This window comes from Oncorhynchus tshawytscha, linkage group LG27, assembly GCF_018296145.1.
Source record: "Oncorhynchus tshawytscha isolate Ot180627B linkage group LG27, Otsh_v2.0, whole genome shotgun sequence".
NCBI classification, from domain to species: domain Eukaryota; kingdom Metazoa; phylum Chordata; class Actinopteri; order Salmoniformes; family Salmonidae; genus Oncorhynchus; species Oncorhynchus tshawytscha.
The window spans coordinates 16482896-16502889 of record NC_056455.1 but is presented as its reverse complement, the minus strand read 5'-3'; the positions used below and the strand labels follow the sequence as shown (position 1 = coordinate 16502889).

Sequence of the window (19994 nt, the reverse complement as noted above, 5' to 3'; positions counted from 1 at the left end):
ACCCACCATTGCGACCTGTACGCTCTCGTTGGCTGGCCCTCGCATCATACTCGTCGCCAAACCCACTGGCTCCATGTCATCTACAAGACCCTGCTAGGTAGAGTCCCCCCTTATCTCAGCTCGCTGGTCACCATAGCATCACCCACCTGTAGCACGCGCTCCAGCAGGTATATCTCTCTCTCTCACCCCCAAAACCAATTCTTTCTTTGGCCGCCTCTCCTTCCAGTTCTCTGCTGCCAATGACTGGAACGAACTACAAAAATCTCTCAAACTGGAAACACTTATCTCCCTCACTAGCTTTAAGCACCAACTGTCAGAGCAGCTCACAGATTACTGCACCTGTACATAGCCCACCTATAATTTAGCCCAAACAACTACCTCTTTCCCTACTGTATTTTATTTATTTATTTTGCTCCTTTGCACCCATTATTTTTATTTCTACTTTGCACATTCTTCCACTGCAAATCTACCATTCCCGTGTTTTACTTGCTATATTGTATTTACTTTGCCACCATGGCCTTTTTTTGCCTTTACCTCCCTTATCACACCTCATTTGCTCACATCGTATATAGACTTGTTTATACTGTATTATTGACTGTATGTTTGTTTTACTCCATGTGTAACTCTGTGTCGTTGTATGTGTCGAACTGCTTTGCTTTATCTTGGCCAGGTAGCAGTTGTAAATGAGAACTTGTTCTCAACTTGCCTACCTGGTTAAATAAAGGTGAAATAAAAATAATTCCTACTTTGTGGCTGTGTTAACTAGTGACGACCGGGTCCTGGTGCACGCAACTGTACATTTTTGAGAGACGTTCTCAAAGTACACAAGAGGGCAGCAAAGCACAACATTTTACATTTTTATTTCAGTAATGCCACAATACACTTATATCACTGATGCTAATGAAGTCTGGGAAATAAGGCTTTTTATCTGCTGTGGTGAGGCCACAGGGAAAACAGTCTCCCAGACCTGCAGCTTAGTTGATAAACAAAGCATGAGGATAAAAAAAAAACATTTGATATCACCTGGCTAAAAATGTATTGCAATTCTCTAAATAGACAAGTGTTAAACACAATCTTATTGCGCCATAGTACCACTGGAATGTTATTCATATGTGATAACCTTGTTTTTATTAATATTGATAAATGCCTTCTTTGCATTTTTATCATATCATATTTAGATTTTCTCACTTTGTAATGTAAATAGTTTACCAATGTTGTGAATGAAAGGGCTCTTGAAGGGTGCATGTATTATATGTGCAACCTCCTTACGACTTGCCCACGAGTCATCACACCTGACGTGAGAGGTGATAGTGATGCATTGACAATGAGAGAATGCCCCGCTGAGCAAACATCCATACTACCAGGAAGTAAGAGACCATGCTCCCCTCCCACCCCTCACCCCACAAGCAGGCCCCCTCCCCTTCCTTGAAAGTCAACAATAAACCACGTTTCCAGTAAGCCGGATAGCTCCCCAAGTCTAGCCCATCTCCATGGTGATCACTACCAGAGCTGACAATGCTGTGTCTTCTAGCCTAGCTAGACCACCCATGCGGAAAGACTTCTGATATAACAATATGTATCAGATTATTAAAGCTCCGTAATGCTGCTATCACATCTGTAGTCTGGAGTAAAATAAAAATCCTCAACAATGAGCTGCATGTATAGATATTTGTGGACATACTTCAAACATGTAATAAAAAGTTTCAGTCAACCGTGGCATAGCATGTTTTACACCTTGACCTATTCCCGTGCGAGACATGACGTCAACATTCCCGTCTCTGGTGTGAGTAACACAGTACCTTTGTGTGTGAGTCTCTACATGTTATTCATGGGTCCTTAACTCCTGGGTCTGGGGTTGCGCTGTGGCCTTTCAGTTGGCCTGACTCTTTAATCTGCTGTTTAACACACTGAATTGGGCCTTTGCATTCTCAATCAGCCAGAGCAGGGTATTTCTGCTTTGTGTGGATTGTTGACTTGCAAAACACGCCCTAAGGACCCCAGTAACTGTAACACTGAGGGACTGACTGCCAGAGGTCACACTAAAAGGTCATCCTTATTGCTTGCAAGGTTATAGCGCTCAGTGAAGAGAAGTAGATGTTTAGATTGAAGATTACAATTCTTTAGGATCAAAATCACTTCTATTCACCAAGTCCATTTAAACATACCCGGAATTTGACTTAGTGATGTGGTGCTGCCAGCAATAGACAAATGTAACGACAAAATACAGACAGAGGAATTTACACAAAGTCAACATCCAGTATTTACTATGGTATGGTACATTGGGCCTTTTACATTTCATTTACTTGAGTTACCAGTCCAATAAAATTGTGGAGATGTAACGAGTAAAATGTAGGAAATAATCCAGCCCCCTGCAATGAAATACTAAACCAAATGTACCAACCCCACTACCTTTGACAGGCCTGGCTACCTTTGTACCAACCCCACTACCGTCCACCAAAACATACGTTCACATTCAAACGAAAGAAAAGTTCAGGATGTCTGTTTATAGGCTACACATATCCAGCAATCAGGATGGTTTGCAAACAGATCTTGAGGGCAGTGGTAAAACTGACTGCCTAGCTCTAAACCATTAGCAAACAATGGCACACCACAGAGAGGGTCTAACACCTCACATCCTCAACATCACGCTCAGTCTCATCCAAGTGCTGTGGGTCCTCTGGCACTAATCTGTTAAATCTGTTGTCATTTGTCTTCAGTCTCAGTGTACTTGCATTGGCACCCTCTCAGTGTGACAAGGGGACGACCCATGGCCCTTCCTGCCTGCTCTACTCCCAAGCCACTTTCACAAGTTATAACATTGTGACTATAGGGATGTAGAGACAAAACAGGTGGCAATTCTCCCTCACACCTCTCACAACAGTCTACAGGGTACCTTGCAAGAGAACATACCTTCGTGGCCTTGTAAATGAAGTTGTGTCAGGTGATAACATATGAAACATGAATTCAATTATTAGATGCTTTTAACCTGAGTAACAGAAAAGAGTACAAATGCAACTTACTAAAACTATGTAAGAGCAACATGCTGTGTAATATGTTGTATTCTGTAACATATAAAAGGTCACAGTGTTCTAGGACCTACACCCCAGTGGAACTCCATTGTTCTAGAATGTTCTGGATGAATCCCTGTGTGAGGAGTTTACAAGATGGGGGCACCCCTCCTACTCCTCCATCCCATGTCTTGTCCTGTGTTCTAGCTCTCGCTTGTTTGCATTCCTCTCAGTTAATAAGTGTTTTTCTGATCCCTGACAGGAGGCTAAAGATCACTCACGCAACCACCCTGGCCCCTCCCATGGCCAAGCTGTAAAGACAGCAGCAAGAGGTGGCTGGCCAGATCTGATCTACCGCAGCCAGTCAGGTGTAGCAACGGCATTCTGACACACACGCAAACACACACAGTTTGAATGTTTGATGAACTCCTTTACACAGCTGACACATCAAGCCATCCACCGTTTGTCAACTGACTAATGACCTTAAAGCCAGCAGTTAAAAGTAAACGTAGGCCTATGTTATGCTTCATTTTGTATCCTCTGACCTGTTTTGAACAGTACACACACATTCTATAATTCTGCACAAAAAAAGAATGTGAAATCCTGACAAGCTCTGGCCGGTAAGGTAATAAAGCATTCCCATCGTCACACACAAATCAACCTAGTCCCATTAACACCCCACACTGCAAATGAGTAATAGCAGAGATGAGGAGAGAGAGAGAGAGTGAGGGTGGGAGATAGAGAGGGCGAGGGCGAGGAAGACAGGGGTGAAAGTAAGGCGGTACAGTCCAGTACTGCTTCCCAGCAAAATACATGACCCTATCACAATAATTAAAACAAAATGTAAAGAAAACTGTAAGCTATTCCACCATGATTTATCATTAGGCTACCACATGTCAGAGGCATGAAAAATGAGCGAATGGACTTCAAAACGGGTGGTATGGCCTATGCTCAAAAAAGTGATGTGGTTCAACAAGAATATTGACATTTTGCCAAGGCAGAGATGAATGGCCGACACTGAAACACGCAAGGACAGCAGTGGATGCATAAATTCTGGCCTAATGACAATCACCAAAATGTCATTACACTTTGTGGTGTTTTGTGGAACAGATGTCTCTTTCTATTCACAACTGTTTGGAGGCTGGAAATATTTTGCGAGAGAATGAACGTGCGCGGGTAGCCTAAAGGAGCCCTTTGATGCCATTTCGGTAAGAAATTACATCTACCCCTAGACAGAGAGAGGAGAACGGAGAGAGAGGAAAACGGAGAGGTAGAAAGTGAGAGACAGATGGGGGGGGTGGAGAGGGAGACCCAGACATTCACACTGGGAGCTGTAATGTGGTGTGGGAAATGACCAGGGAGGTCTCTGTTTCACTCCATCCCACGTCTCCTCCGATCAAATCATTTAGTGGATGCACCCGATGCAAACCGCCATGCTCTTTGCTGGGGGTGAGAGGCAGCACCAATGAATGGAGGGACAGGGTCGTGGAGGGGTGCTGAGAGAAAGCTCTGGCTGAGCCAAGCAGTGAGGGGGTCCTACGCTTCGACCAGGCCTGGGGGGCTTTTATGGCTTTTGTCGCCACGGCAGCTCACCTATTGAGTGGAGCCCCTAAGATATGTAAAACAGCAACGTTTCAAAGCCTCATCTCCACTGTGAAAAACAAAGAAATAAAGAAATCAAATTAAAGTCTGGAAAGGAGTGAGTAAGAGTAGAATAAGAGAAAAAGAAAGTATCCTCTGTAGTAAAAAGCAAAGGGGGGCAGTAGCCAAGCCGTTTGCTGGAATCCGATGAGTGTTGAGAAATAAATAAATAAAGGAATCAATAAAAAAGGGAGTGAGGTGGAAAGAGCTTACTATGCTCTTGTTTGCCCAGAGTGTTATTTTCTTTTCTCGTTGAGTCAGGCCAAGTCCTGCAAGCGGCTTGGTGCTTCTCCCACCCAGCATTGAGAGGCAGGTCTGGGCTTGCCCGGCCAAGGTCTGCCACGGCTGCCAGGAACGCATACGGCTCAACCTGCCCCCAGCTGCCATGGTCCTTGTTTATGTTTGTTTTTTGTTCCTCTCAGTAAATGTCCCTCCCCTCCACCCCCCAAGGGAGGGACAGTCTGAGGAGCTCTCTCTAGAGTACGGCATGATCAGGTGTCAGTTGACCTGGTCACTTCCTCCAGAGGTATGTGGCCAAGGTGTGCATCGCTGCTGTTGTATTGTCTGTCTCCACAATGGCTTCTCCGTCTCCCTGTGTCACCTGCTCAGGGCCGACAGGGTGTTTTAGTTTATCACTGCCGCAAGGCTTGCTGGGAAATCCATAGAATGCCCACACTCCAGCTTCCACTGCTACAACCAATTAATCAATTCCTCCAACATTACACTGTATATTCTTTGCCACATCGTGTCAGATGCATTTCTTCCTTGCTAAGGGGTAACAACGATGATGTGAGATGTTGAACACAGAGGTGTAAACTGAGACTGATTCTGCTTTAAGCGGCTTCAGAGGGACTAGATCTCTGGGACTATTGTTCTCTCTCTGGAGTGACTCACCTTGCTGGCTGTTACCTGGACAGCGTAACATACATGCTAATTAGGAAACACAGGAACCATGACACATAACACTTATGTCCAAGTAGGGAACACTTCTTGACAGGTGCACATTTATAAAATGATTAGTACAGCTAACCCTAATGCAGAACTTTAATTGCAATTTCATTTGTTTATTAACATTATTCATTTATACACTTTATAGTAGCCATACAGTATCTAGGAAAACCAAAGTTCTAAAGGCTGGGCCTAATATAGTGTATAAGAGGTCATACAATAAGTTTTATAGTTATTCCAATGTTGAAAATGTGGTTTGTAATGAGGAGCAACTAGGTGCTGCACTTGACACATTTATTAAATTGCTTATTCCAGATACTAATAAGCATGCACCCGTTTACTAATAAGCATGACTGTAAAAACTGTTAAATCCCTGTGGGTTGATGAGGAATTGAAACATTTGATGGTTGAGAGGGTTGAGGCAAAAGGAATGGCAAATAAGTCTGGCTGCACAGCCGATTGGCAAACGTACTGTAAATTGAGAAATTGTGTGACCTAAACTGAACCAAAGAAGAAGAAACTGTACTATGAAACAAAGATAAATTATATAAAGAATGATAGTAAAAAGCTATGGAGCACCTAAATGACATTTTGGGCAAAAAGGCAAACTCTGCTCCATCATTCCTTAAATCAAATGGCTCATTCATCACAAAACCCACTGATATTGCAAACTACCATATTGATTTGTCATTGGAAAGATTAGCAAACTTAGGCATGACATGGCAACAACAAATTCTGAACCTACACATCCATGCATTACTGACCAAATTATGAAAGACAGATGTAATTTTGAATTCCGTAAAGTAAGTGTGAAAGAGGTGAAAAAAATATTGTTGTCTATCAACAATGACAAACCACCTGGGTCTGACAACTTGGAAGGAAAATGATTGAGGATGATAGCGGACGATATTGCCACACCTATTTGCCATCTCTTCAATCTAAGCCTACAGGAAAGTGTGTGCCCTTAGGCCTGGAGGGAAGCAAAAATCATCAGCCAACCAATCAGCCTGTTACCAACCCTTAGTAAACTTTTGGGGAAAATGCTGTTTGACCAGATACAATGCTATTTCACAGTAAACAAATTAACAACAGATTTTCAGCACACTTATTGAGAAGGGCATTCAACATGTATGGAACTTACACAAATGACTTAGCTAATATACCATGTTTTGTGCTGCTACCATGTTGTGTTGCTAACATGTTGTTGTCATGTTATGTTGCTACTATGCTGTGTTGTCATGTGTTGCTGTTGTCTTAGGTCTCTCTAGTAAAGAATACATTGTGGGAGCTGTTTTGTTAGGCTTCAGTGCAGCTTTAGACATCATCAATCATAATATTCTGCTGAAAAATGTATGTGTGTCACTACTTCTGCCGAAGTCGTTGCCTCTCCTTGTTCGGGCGGTGCTCGGCGGTCGACGTCACCGGTCTTCTAGCCATCATTGATCCATTTTTCATTTTCCATTGGTTTTGTCTTGTCTTCCCACACACCTGTTTTCAATCCCATTCATTACCTGTTGAGTATTTAACCCTCTGTTTCCCCTCATGTCTTTGTCAGAGATTGTTTATTGTCCGTGTTGTGTTTATTGTATAGGTGCGCAACGGGTCCTCGTACCCATGTTTGTTTATATTCTATTCTTAATAGTGTTATGGAGCATGTTACGTGGACATTCATTAAAAGACTCCATTTTACACTCCGTTTGACTCTCCTGCGCCTGACTTCCCTGCCACCTATACACACGATTTTGACAATGTTATGGCTTTACATCCCCTACCATATTGTGGATCGAGAGTTACTTGTCTAACAGAACACAGAGGGTGTACTTTAACCTCTTGATTCTAGCCATCCCGGATCCGGGATCGTGAATACAGCCTCAAGCTCATTACCATAACGCAACGTTAACTATTCATGAAAATCGCGAATGAAATGAAATAAATATATTTGCTCTCAAGCTTAGCCTTTTGTTAACAACACTGTCATCTCAGATTTTCAAAATATGCTTTTGAACCATAGCTAAACAAGCATTTGTGTAAGAGTATTGATAGCCTAGCATAGCATTTAGCCTAGCATTCAGCATGCAACATTTTCACAAAAACAAGAAAAGCATTCAAATAAAATCATTTACCTTTGAGGAACTTCAGATGTTTTCAATGAGGAGACTCTCAGTTAGATAGCAAATGTTCAGTTTTTACAAAAAGATTATTTGTGTAGGACAAATCGCTCCGTTTTGTTCATCACGTTTGGCTACGAAAAAAACCTGTATCCAGGAGTGTAATTCTCTCCGCAAGCTCATTAGCATAACGCAACGTTAACTATTCATGAAAATAGCAAATGAAATGACCGGGCGGACACCTGGTAAATGTAGTCTCTTATGGTCAATCTTTCAATGATATGCCTACAAATACGTCACAATGCTGCAGACACCTTGGGGAAACGACAGAAAGGGCAGGCTCATTCCTGGCGCATTCACAGCCATATAAGGAGACATTGGAACACAGCGCCTTCAGAATCTGGTGCATTTCCTGTATGAAATTTCATCTTGGTTTCGCCTGTAGCATTAGTTCTGGGGCACTCACAGATAATATCTTTGCAGTTTTGGAAACGTCAGAGTTTTTTCTTTCCAAAGCTGTCAATTACATGCATAGTCGAGCATCTTTTCGTGACAAAATATCTTGTTTAAAACGGGAACGTTTTTTATCCAAAAATTAAAAGAGCGCCCCCTATCTCGAAGAAGTTAACTTCTTATGGCTGGGGGGCAGTATTGAGTAGCTTGAATAAGGTGCCCAAAGTAAATGGCCTGCTACTCAGTCTCAGTTGCTAATATATGCATAATATTAGTAGTATTGGATAGAAAACACTCTGAAGTTTCTAAAACTGTTTGAATGATGTCTGTGAGTATAACAGAACTCATATGGCAGGCAAAAACCTGAGGAGAAATCAAAACAGGAAGTGAGAAATCTGAGGCTGGTATGTACTCAACACAGTTCCCATTGAAATCCCCTTGAGATATTAATGATGTTGTACTTCCTAGGGCTTCCAATAGATGTCAACCGTCTATAGAAATTTGAATGAGGCTTCTACTGTGTTGTGGGACTGAATGACAGCAGAATGAAACAGGTGTCTGACAGTCAGCCATTTTCTGGTCACGCGCATTACACATAATAGCGACCTGCGTTCCATGGCTCCTGAAGACACAAAGGAATACTCCGGTTGGAACTTTATTGAAGATTAATGTTAAAAACATCCTAATGATTGATTCTGTACTTAGTTTGAAATGTTTCTTCGACCTGTAATATAACTTTTTGAAGTTTTTGTCCGACGTAACGCTGACCAGAACGAACGTTTGGATATGTATACCAAACGCGCTAACAAAAGTAGCTAATTGGACATAAATAACGGACATTATTGAACAAATCAAGCATTTATTGTGGACCTGGGATTCCTTGGAGTGCATTCTGATGAAGATGATCAAAGGTAAGGGAATATTTAGCATGTAATTTATGGTTTATGTTGAGTACAACATGGCGTCTATTTTGATACTTCTATACTTGATTGTTCTGAGCTACATCTCAGATTATTGCATGGTTTGCTTTTCTTTTTTTAAATCTGACACAGCGGTTGCATTAAGGACAGGTATATCTATAATTCCATGTGTATAACTTGTATTATCATCTACATTTATGATGAGTATTTCTGTTGAATCGATGTGGCTATGCAAAATCACTGGATGTTTTTGGAACTAGTGAATGTAACGCGCCAATGTAAACTCTGATTTTTTTTATATAAATATGAACTTTATCAAACAAAACATACATGTATTGTGTAACATGACGTCCTATGAGTGTCATCTGATGAAGATCATCAAAGGTTAGTGATTCATTTTATCTCTATTTGTGTTTTTGTGACTCCTCTCTTTGGCTGGGAAAATGGCTGTGTTTTTCTGTGGCTTGGTGGTGACCTAACATAATCGTTTGTGGTGCTTTCGCCGTAAATCCTATTTGAAATCGGACACTGGTGGGATTAACAACAAGAATACCTTTAAAACTGTATAAAATACATGTATGTTTGAGGAATTTTAATTATGAGATTTCTGTTGTTTTGAATTTGGCTCCCTGCACTTTCACTGGCTGTTGTCATATCATCCCGTTAATGGGATTGCAGCCCAAAATGAAAGCCTTTCCAACATAATCTAGGTAGTCAGGCATTCCCCAGGGCAGCTGCCTAGGCCCCTTTCTTTTTTCAATCTTTACTAATGACCTGCCACTGGCTCTGTGTAAAGCCTGTGTGTCTATGTATGCTGATGACTCAACACTATATACGTAGGCTACCACAGCAAGTGAAATCACTGCAACACTTAACAAAGCGCTGCAGTCAGTTTCAGAATGGGTGTCAAGAAATAAGCTAGTCCTAAATATTTCAAAAACGTAAAGCATTGTCTTTGGGACAAATCATTCACTAAACCCTAAATCTTAACTAAATATTGTAATGAATAATGTGGAAGTTGAGGAGACTAAACTGCTTGGAGTAATCCTGGATTGTAAACTGTCGTGGTCAAAACATATTGATGTAACAGTAGCTAAGATGGGTAGAGGTCTGTCCCAGTACTACATAGAGCCATGACTACATGGAACTCTATTCCACATCAATTAACTCATGCAAGCAGTAAAATCAGATTGGAAAAACTGATAAAAATACACCTTATGGAACAGAGGGGACTGTGAAGAGACACAGGCACAGACACACGCATACACACCCACATGATAACATACGCACTGTACACACGTACACATGGATTTTGTGTTGTAGATATGTGGTAGTAGAGTAGTGGCCTCAGGGCACACACTTAATATGTTGTGAAATGTAATGTTTTGGGCCACTGCCTTAATTTTTCTGGACTCCAGGAAGTGTAGCTGCTGCCATGGCACCAGCTAATGAGGATCCATAATAAATACAAATACACTTTGAGCCACCTATTGTTTCCCCCATATTCATTTTAGTACATCCGACTGGTTCCCTCTTCCTAACAGCAAAACGTGGCACCCTTAAACTGACTGGCTGGTTTTCTATCTCTAATAGTAACCTCTATGAAAGATAACTCCCTTAGGAACATCCTCTCTCAGCAGTAGGGGAAAAAGTTCAAGTTTACTGCAAAACCCCAGAAATGTCCTTGTCACTGCAATCATTTGCTGTCTCATTCTGTCTTCTTCAACACCTACAAAAGACCTTCCCCAGCCTTGTGTAATGAATGCTGGGCCCTCCCACTGTTTCCCTGGGTATTGTTTCCCTGTGGTTACACACTGCGTGTATTGCTCACTAAGCCACTGATGGATGTCAGATTACCCCTCTGCCTGTGTCTCACTGACAAAGAGACATCGACCCACACTGCTGCAGCAGAGGAAAATACAAACACACACTGTCACACCAAATATACACTCACCACCACACATCCCTCTCACAATGATCCACAGCGTTCGCCTGACCTCAACATATCAAACACATATGGCATCAGCCTAATATTGACTTTGATTCTATTTGAACTTTGACATATTCCTCTTTTACCAGTATTTTGTATCATTTCACAGCAGTGAACCTGTACTGAAACATGTGTTTCTAGAGGTTGTTTCAGAGCATAGTAAAATCAACACAAAAACACACCATAAAACTTAAGGGCTTTTCTGATGTGTTTTATGGTGTGTGGTAACCTTGTTGATTTTTCAGGCACCATAATGAAAATGTGATAAGGCACATTTTTACTTCCGCCTCCACACACCCACTGAACAGAGATGAAAAACAAGCAACAAACGGAACAAAATAAAGTGGTCTGTAGTGATCCACTTATCTTATCAGGGCTGTGTATGGCACAGTGTATCATTTCTACCCATATGATTGGCCATTCAGAGCACTATCTAGGACATTCACTTGACTGAACAACATAAGAGCCTTATTCCAATACATAGTATACCCTGGCAGGGTATAAAAGGGGGTTAACGAACAAGAGTGCAGTGTTTTAAGGCAGACCCTGTGAATCCACCCCCTCCCCACCCAGAAGGGGGGTGTGAGTAGAGGTTCACTTTAGTAAGGTAAGTGCACTTTTACAAAGATTTACACTGCCACTATAATAAATCTGAGCGGGCTGTCTACCTCCCTCTCTTTCCACGCCATCCGTCCACAACCCTAATCAACCCCTCCCTGGGCCTTGCAGGGACCAGTAACATACACTCTCCCATTCTCCCTCCAGTCTACATAACAATGGCACCAGCAGTTACCCCGGAGACCAGCCTTTCATTGGCCGTGTGATAAAAAAGATGTATTCCCCCTCTCTTCTTAACACTTTTCCCTTTTTCCCTCTTTTCTGGAGCCGATTGATAAGCTGAACTGACGAGTAGAGCTGCCCAAGCCATCAGCGGCTCGCTCCCTCCTTTGCAGTACACAGCCTGGTTGAATACCAATGGAGTTGTGGGGGCAACGGGGAGAAATTCATTGTGAAGGCATAGCCCTGGTGCCCTCGTTCTAGTGGCTGATATGTTCTTCAGTTTGTGACCTGGGTCAGGTCCTCTTGTTAAACTAGCTGGATGTTTCTTTTTTTATTTAAAAAAAAAAAAATATCTCCTCTTCCTACTTGTTTTTCACTACATTTTTGCTTATCACATAAAACAAATGGAAGCTTTGCACATGGGGCGGCAGGGTAGCCTAGTGGTTAGAGCGTTGGACTAGTAACCGGAAGGTTGCAAGTTCAAATCCCTGAGCTGACAAGGTACAAATCTGTCGTTCTGCCCCTGGGCCGTCATTGAAAATAGGAATTTGTTCTTAACTGACTTGCCTAGTAAAATAAAACTAAATCAAATAAAATCTCTACACCTCTAAGATACTTCTGACTTTGCTGTCCCTTGACAGAATAATGTATAACCGGGTATTCACATTTTCCTGTTGTTGCCTTTTTGCACTTTCAGTTTGGAGCGTTCCTGGGTTGGGACAAGCGAGCGAGTGGCAGGGAGGGTTAGCGTTTCACCAGGGAGCTCTCCTTACCTGCAGCCATCAGCAGGGTTGGGGAAGAATGGCTGCATCATGTTACCAACAGCCTCTCATCTAACCAGCCTGCCACATTATAATTATGAACCCTACACTCCACCTGGACAGACAACTGTACCATGTGATAACTGCTGTCCAGGGGGCCTCTGTGGAGCTGGGCTGGGGGAGAAGGCTAACTCAGACTGTCAGCTCTCCTTTCTCAAGCAGAGAGCACTACGGATGGAGATGGAGAACCGTACCCTTCCCGTGGAGGGTTGGGTGTCCAGTCCACCATACAGAGGTATAGGATTTCTCACCTGTGTGCTCCAACTTTTTCCTGATTACCTCATGAGGCATTCGTGTGGTAAAGACAGTCTCAGTCTTTGACACCATGACATGCTAGCTATACACTGGGCTTCATTTGAAAATGCCACAGGGAAATATTCATATAGTTCCTTGAACATGGTACTTAGCTAATCCTCGGAAGTAGAGAGAGACGGTGTGGTCCAGAACAGACAGGATAGTGATATATGGAGGCGTGGGACACTTGTTCCTGTTAGACCCCAAACTGACCCAGTGAGACGAGCACAGAGCAGAGCCCTGGGGGGGGAGTGTCTGACTGAGCACAGACAAAAGCCAGAGAAAGACCCCAATCCACTGCCTGAGCCCAGTCACCCCCGAAAAGAGATGAGCAGGAAAAGGCAAGCGTTAATCACACCAACACACACAGGAGACACACTAATGGGGTGGAATCAGGAATGTACAGAGAGAAAATAGAGACAGAGATAAAAAGACGGAAAGACAGATAGACATCTTCAAAAGCACCGCACCCAGATGTACGTAAACTCATTCAAGTTTGAAGGTTTTTTTATTGTCAAGGAAAAACAGAAAAATAAACAGAGTATGAATGCATATCTCCATAAAAAGAAATCTTGAGGTATGATGCCAATAGGGTCAACTTGGACGACCAGTGTTTTGGAAGAGCTAATACATAACTGACAAAATATTGTAGTAGTTCATTCACTTTTAAAGGAGGAGTTTCCTTCCATCAGAATGTATCCATACCGTACCACAATAAACCATGAACTGGGTCTGACGAAGTCCACTGCATTACTACCCTTCAATGTAATGTAAAATAGACCAAGTATCACTCACTGTACATTGATTGCACTTTCACACTTCATGGTGGATTTACAACACTAATAAACCAGGAGTAGTTATTCTGCAAGATAACGACTATTAGTACATTTTAATATACATGTTAAAGGTCGACTTTGGGTAAAAACACAAAAATAGCGGCTTTAAACTGTATAACTGATCAATGCACCATCATACTAGGTCATTTAATGCTTAAAAACACAACCACAATTTATGAATAAGATATTTGGTTACAGAAGGGCCATTTCTTACCGACCTCTACAGCTTCTTTCCAAACACAAATCCTGTGAAATGACGTCAACACACTGGAGGAGTTATTGGCTAGCTAAAGTGGGTATCTTAGCTAACAAACTGTCTACATCGGTTGCGGCATGCATGACAAGAATGACACTTCGACGAACCACCAAAGGTACACCCCATTTCTGTTTGAAAATTTACCGTTTTTTGTGCCATAAGTCGACCTTTAAGACTCACTCATGTCTTGAAACCGTGTGATTTGGTTTAGTAAGACCAGAGGAAAGACAGCAATTTCCTGGTAAATCTCATAACTCAACATTTGTTCATGTAATTCCTGCTTATTTATGTCATCTTTTTTGCATTGTGTCCTTCTATTGACCAATAGGCCTCCATCAGCTTTCCTTGGTGAAAACCCAGCCTCTAACACTGCTGGTCTTCTGGTCCCAAGTGTTGTTCTTTGCACATCTAACGTGAAGGTCGGGTATTCATTGACAAGCCACTGAAACCTTTGCAAAGGAGAAGCTTGCCTTGAGCTATTCTGCATTGGAATGAACTTGTCTTTATGACATCCAGATCTGTCCTCTACTGCTCTCTGTAACTGGTTAACTCACTGAAATGTGTTGAATTAATGATTATTAAATATAAATTTACACTCTGCTGATAATATGACAATCCTAAGCTTGCTAAAAACAACCTGTTTTAAATTGTTCTGCATACATTTAAAGTGAAAAGCTCATTATTCAAAGAATGCATTCAGAAAGTAGTCATTATAGAAAACCCCACACATAAAACTATTTTAAGTCTAAAAACTCTTCTAATTAGTAGTAATTTGGCAAATATCTCTTCATTGATCATCATAGTATTCCTTTCACTTCAGTTACAGATATTGTATATTGATATTAAATAGACACTATTTTCAGAATTGCATCCACAGAGCGTTAAAAGTCAGATCATTCAGCATTTCAGTAGAAAATTCAGTACAGGACCGAAATTCCTGAAGTCTGATGCATACATTCCAGAGATCTTCACAACAAATAATAGTATTCCCTGTGAGGTGGATTCATCTAAACCTTTATGAAATATTCAGCATGCTAAACCAACTATTCTTAAGCAGCTAAAACGTTGCATCACTGTCAGGTACAACACCTCAACTCATAATTTGCTCTTGCCTTGCATCTCGAAACTGTCCATAACTTTCAAAGAGTACAGTCACTGTAAAGTCTGACTTTGTAATTTCATCTAATGCAAAATAAATGTACATTTCTAAAATGTCGATTCCAATGTTCTGTTGCTCGCCTTGTGCCTGGATGACAATTCCTCTATCCATGTCAACCTGCAATCCATTCAATACCACATATATATTCAGAATGTAAACAAAGACATATTGGTGGTTTTCCTGTCCTCAGACAGGAATATTTTGTTTCTCTTTGTGAGCGAAGTCTTATTGATAATGTCTATTATCCAATGTCATGGTCCCAACAGTAGGTTTGATATAGTTTTTGTCCAGTAATCATTTAGAATACTGCAGTTCATTGTGGCATTTTTGCTCTGTAGGTATTAATGATGTCATCCATTATTGTACCAATTTCAAAAAACATAATCTAGAAATCTTAAAAACGTGTATGTGTAAAAGGTCCATTTAGTTCATGTGGTGCCTCTCTTTTTAAACAATAATCTAGTAGTGTCATCATCACAGTATAGTCAACAAGTCTTGAAGGCCAAAGAATTGGAGAACATGTCTTTAGAGAAGATACTCTATCTTACTGCTGAGGTCACCACCGAGGGAGTCTCCCAGGTCAAAGAGCTGCTCCAGGTTGACTGTGGAGCTGCACAGGAAGTTGGTAGATCCCTGCTCCTCTTCCTCTGGCCAGGGGCTCTGCAGGAATGCTGTGGCCAGGAACGTCTCCTCAAAGTCTGCTCCGCTGCTCCTCTGGGTCTCCGCCAGCACGTGGCTGCTGCCTGCTGTCCCCGTGGGGGCCTCCAGGGGGCAGATGTGGGTCCCCCGCACCATCAGGTCCTCCTCCTGGGGGATGGGGCTCAGTGGACCCCCTCCGTCCAGACTCAGCTCCCCGCTCAGCGCAGAATCCAGGAGGGCGTCCCAGTCAAAATTCCCCTTCAGGGAGCCCAGTTCCCTATACTCCTCCACAGACAGCAAAGGAGAGCTGGAGCGCCAGGGGACTTTGACCATGGCAGTCCTGGAGCCCAGTGTGTGTTTCCTCTTGTGTCCAGGGCCTCCCTTTCTCATGGGCCATGCCCCCAGCATGGTGCCTTCGGCCAGACAGGGGTCCCAGTTCTGGTCGGCTCCAGTGGCCTCTTCAAACTCTCTGAGGAGCTGCTGAGCCTCTGGATTGACACACAGCCCACTTTGGCTGCCTGTGGGATTGCAGAGGCCCCTGGGCAGGGGTTGGGGATTTGCCCTAAGCCTGTTCTGCAGGGCAGGGTTGATCTGGACAGGGGGCATCCCCCTCTTCTTGTAAGCCCCGTTGAGGAGCCGCTCTGCGTACTGGGGATCGATCTTCCAGAAGCCCCCCTTCCCTGGTTCATCCTTCTGCCGCGGAACCTTGATGAAACACTTGTTCAGAGACAGGTTGTGCCGGATGGAGTTCTGAAATAGCGCATGAGGGGGACAGGATTGACATGGCAGTACACATTCAGTCCTGGTCCATCAAATATATTAGCTTGTGTACTCTTGCATTCAGTCTTATCAGGAGCTCAACACTGCCCCCCCCCCTCCCCCCAGCAGACGAGTGACCTGCTGACCTTTGTTAAATATTATCTGCCCCATGCACTGGCTTACAATAACAGAATGCTCAGGAAATTAGTATAACTTCTAGAACCGGGGATTACGGCTAACGACTTAATTAATCATTTATCCAGAAACTTTTTCCAGAGAATTTCTTCCCTTTGATGGGGAATCTGCACTTTTGATGCCATACTGCCCCTCCCCATACTCCCCCATTGCCTCTCCTTGCTCAAGCAGAAAACCTGGGAGCTATTTCTGAAAAATAATGTAATGGGTTTAAAAACACACACACACTAAAATGTGTGTTGTGGGGGGATGAAGTCTTCTTATGCAAGATGCCCACTGCCAAGTAAGGGGACATCCAAGGCAGTATTTGCTACAATCTTTGTAAGTTACGGGAGTATTTGCTGCCATCTTTGTACCATGAGAGCCCTTAATTCTCATAAACCATAGCAGCTAATGCTTGATCAGAGTGTGGCAGACAGCCCAGAGCTCTCAATATACAGACTTTGAAAAGAACTGTGCTCTTACTCGTTCCTGTTAAAGAAAAACTGCCCAGCTGCATCTTGGCCCCACTCCAAAACACACAGAGCCCTCTGTGGCAGATGCTGAAGAGGACTCTCTCTCTCTGTCTCTCACTCTCTGGCTGCTCGAGACATAGTCAAGTTACGAACGTGACTGAGAGCCTCTCACAGGACCTAGTCTAAAGCATACCATTAGAGCCATTTTCAAGTGTGTGTGTGGGTGTGACTTTAGCAACATTTACCTGCCAGGTGGGGTCAGCATGGCGGAAGTAGCAGAAGTTGTCAGTGATCCACTTGTAGATGCAGGAGAGGGTGATCTTGGTCTTCTTGCTGGCCTGCATGGCCATACAGATGAGTGTGGCGTAGGAGTAAGGTGGTTTGATATGAGGGTTTGTCTTGTAGTCCACCTCATCAGGGCAGTGACCATGGGACACCAGGCTAGGGAGGGCTGACAGGGACTGCATCCTACAATAGGCTGCTGCTGTGGGCTTGCCTGGGGTGAGGGGCATCCCTATGGATGCAGGGTCACCAGCCAGAGGGGAAGCGGGAGCCTCGGAGCCCAGCTGCTGATGGCCGAAGAAGTGAGGCTGGTGGTGAGTGGAGAGAGGAGCCTGTTGAGGCCCATTGGCATTGACAATAGAGAACTCCTGCAGCCACTGCAGGCTGGTCAGGCTGTCATCCAGGTTGTCAGAGCCCCCAGTGCTGCTGGAGCCTGCTGAGGCTGAGCTGTCGTCCAGGTCCAGCTCCTCAGAATGAGCAGCGGCAGTCACCACTTCCTCCTCCAGCCCCACCGAGCCCTCGGGCCAGGGGTCTGCACAGCTTAGAGACAGCATGGTCCTCCCTCTGCTCCGATGGCTAAAGCTCCCCCCTATACCACCAGACAACAGCCTGACAAGGAGAAAATATACCCCCGACATGAACAAAGCTGAAAAGGACAATGATAGCCCTATTTGAAAACAGAGCCCTTTGAGGCATGTCAGGGGGTAAATTGAAATAGTTTCTCTCTGTGGTAATGGCATGTTCTATTCAGTGAATTGTAGGGAAACAAATTGTAGGAACAATAGCTGCATGTAGTTGAGATCTTTCAAATGTTGATATTTGATTAGAAACTGCTTAACAAAAGGAGTGCATGGGTTTGTAATCCCAGAATAAAGACTGTTATTAATGGCATTATGTGCGAAAGACCTGCAATGTTTATTCTTACTGGTTCCGATGTTGACTGTCTGGAGGTCATAGAACTTGTGTGAAAAGTGATTGGAGCGCAGTCTAGCCTAACTATCTACACGTAATAGCTTATAGCCATAAAACGGGACTCTCCACACAAATGCTGAGACAAAGGCACTGTTATAAACTTATATATGTCGAGTGAATTTATGATAAACGACTCAAAACGTGATCAAATAGAGTAGGCTATTGACAAATGAATGAATTGTGCCAAATCAGATATTTGAGATGATTTAATTTAAGTGTTTCAATTATTTGAAAAAATATGAAGATGCTTATAGCTAGCTAGTAATTTCACTTTACAACAAAACCTTACAACAGTTACAATTAACAACTTTGTATATTTATGGCAAGATATCAATAATAATTTGCTACAATTTAATGATAACCTACTTAATTATAATATGTTTTAATTTTTAAAATTAAAATAATGTAAAAACATGACAAACTTACCTTGATCTGATATAATGCTGAGAAAATACCTTACAATCCAAATGGCCAATTGATAAATTATTAATCTCGTTTTAGCCTTGAGGATTTGCACCTGTTGAAAATGTATGAAAAAATACCTCAAGATGTCTTTGGCGCTCTGATGCGCGCTTGTTCAATTCAACGTCTCAAAAACAAGTCTTTATAACAGTGGCAGCGGCTAAGGATCTCTCCGGGGGCAGTTTAATACCTGGTGCAGGAGGTTTGTCCGGCAACCATAGAAACGGTACACCCATTGTAAACAGCTTCCCGTACTTCTATTGGCTTGGTTGTTGCTATAGTGCTTCATTTTTAATCAGTCTCACTCAGGTTTGTTCGTCACGCAAGTAAATCCAGTCTTGTGTCCCAAAAGGGAGTTGGAAGGACATAGGATTTTTGTATTTTATTTATTTTTTAAAAATCAGATTGATCTTTATCCCATCAGATGAGTTTAAATGGAAATTGACTAAATGTGTTGAATGGAACGGTTTTGACATACAGCATAAATAGACATTATCTAAATGTTCAAGCAGATTGAGTTGGTATAATAATACAATATATATTTATATTAATTTGAGTAGGGTATTTAACCCAATACCTTGCAGACAATGCGGCTTTGCGACAACCTTTGGAAGTGAATTCTGGAAATAAAAAAAATCTGGGGGTTTTTGTCCCCAAAAATTGTACATGAATTGTTCATCCTAAACTTTGCAGAGAAAGGCAATGAGGAGCAGAGAGTAAACTCTAAGTGGCATTGAAGATAAGACATTTTGGAGTGTTTGACCCAGTTCTGAGAAAGAGTTGTCAAAAAAAATGATAAACAAAAAAGCAGACATCCAGCTCTGGAGTGGGGACAGAACTCAAGAGATGAGGAAGCCTTTTTTTTGCTTTACAGTTGCTTTTGTCAAGAGTCTCAGGAAACCACTCAGCCACACTAATAGAGCGTCCAAACAAAGGGGCCAAACTTTTTGTTTCTCTTTTTTTTCCTTTTCTGTCTTATTAACAGAAGTACATTCCTTCACAGACGCACACCCTCC

General features: G+C 42.6%; 1 protein-coding gene across 1 annotated transcript; it reads right to left on the bottom strand.

The window, feature by feature from the left end:
• Window positions 1–13452: 13452 nt before the first annotated feature.
• LOC112234953 (forkhead box protein J1-A-like) lies at window positions 13453–19097 on the bottom strand. The gene is made up of 3 exons (XM_024403279.2): window positions 18943–19097; window positions 17508–18153; window positions 13453–16603 (listed from the first exon to the last, which is right to left on the bottom strand). The coding sequence occupies exons 2-3, from the start codon at window positions 18096–18098 to the stop codon at window positions 15740–15742; spliced, it is 1455 nt and encodes a 484-aa protein (XP_024259047.1). The 5' UTR covers window positions 18099–18153; window positions 18943–19097; the 3' UTR covers window positions 13453–15739.
• Between the last annotated feature and the right edge of the window lie 897 nt (window positions 19098–19994).

Bases quoted from the DNA above. Each gene is read 5' to 3' on its own strand.
- LOC112234953 (XM_024403279.2), bottom strand. From the start codon at position 18,098: ATGCTGTCTCTAAGCTGTGCAGACCCCTGGCCCGAGGGCTCGGTGGGG. The intron at 16,604-17,507 runs GTAAATGTTGCT...GCGCTATTTCAG, and splicing joins ATGCTGACCCCACCTGGCAG to AACTCCATCCGGCACAACCT.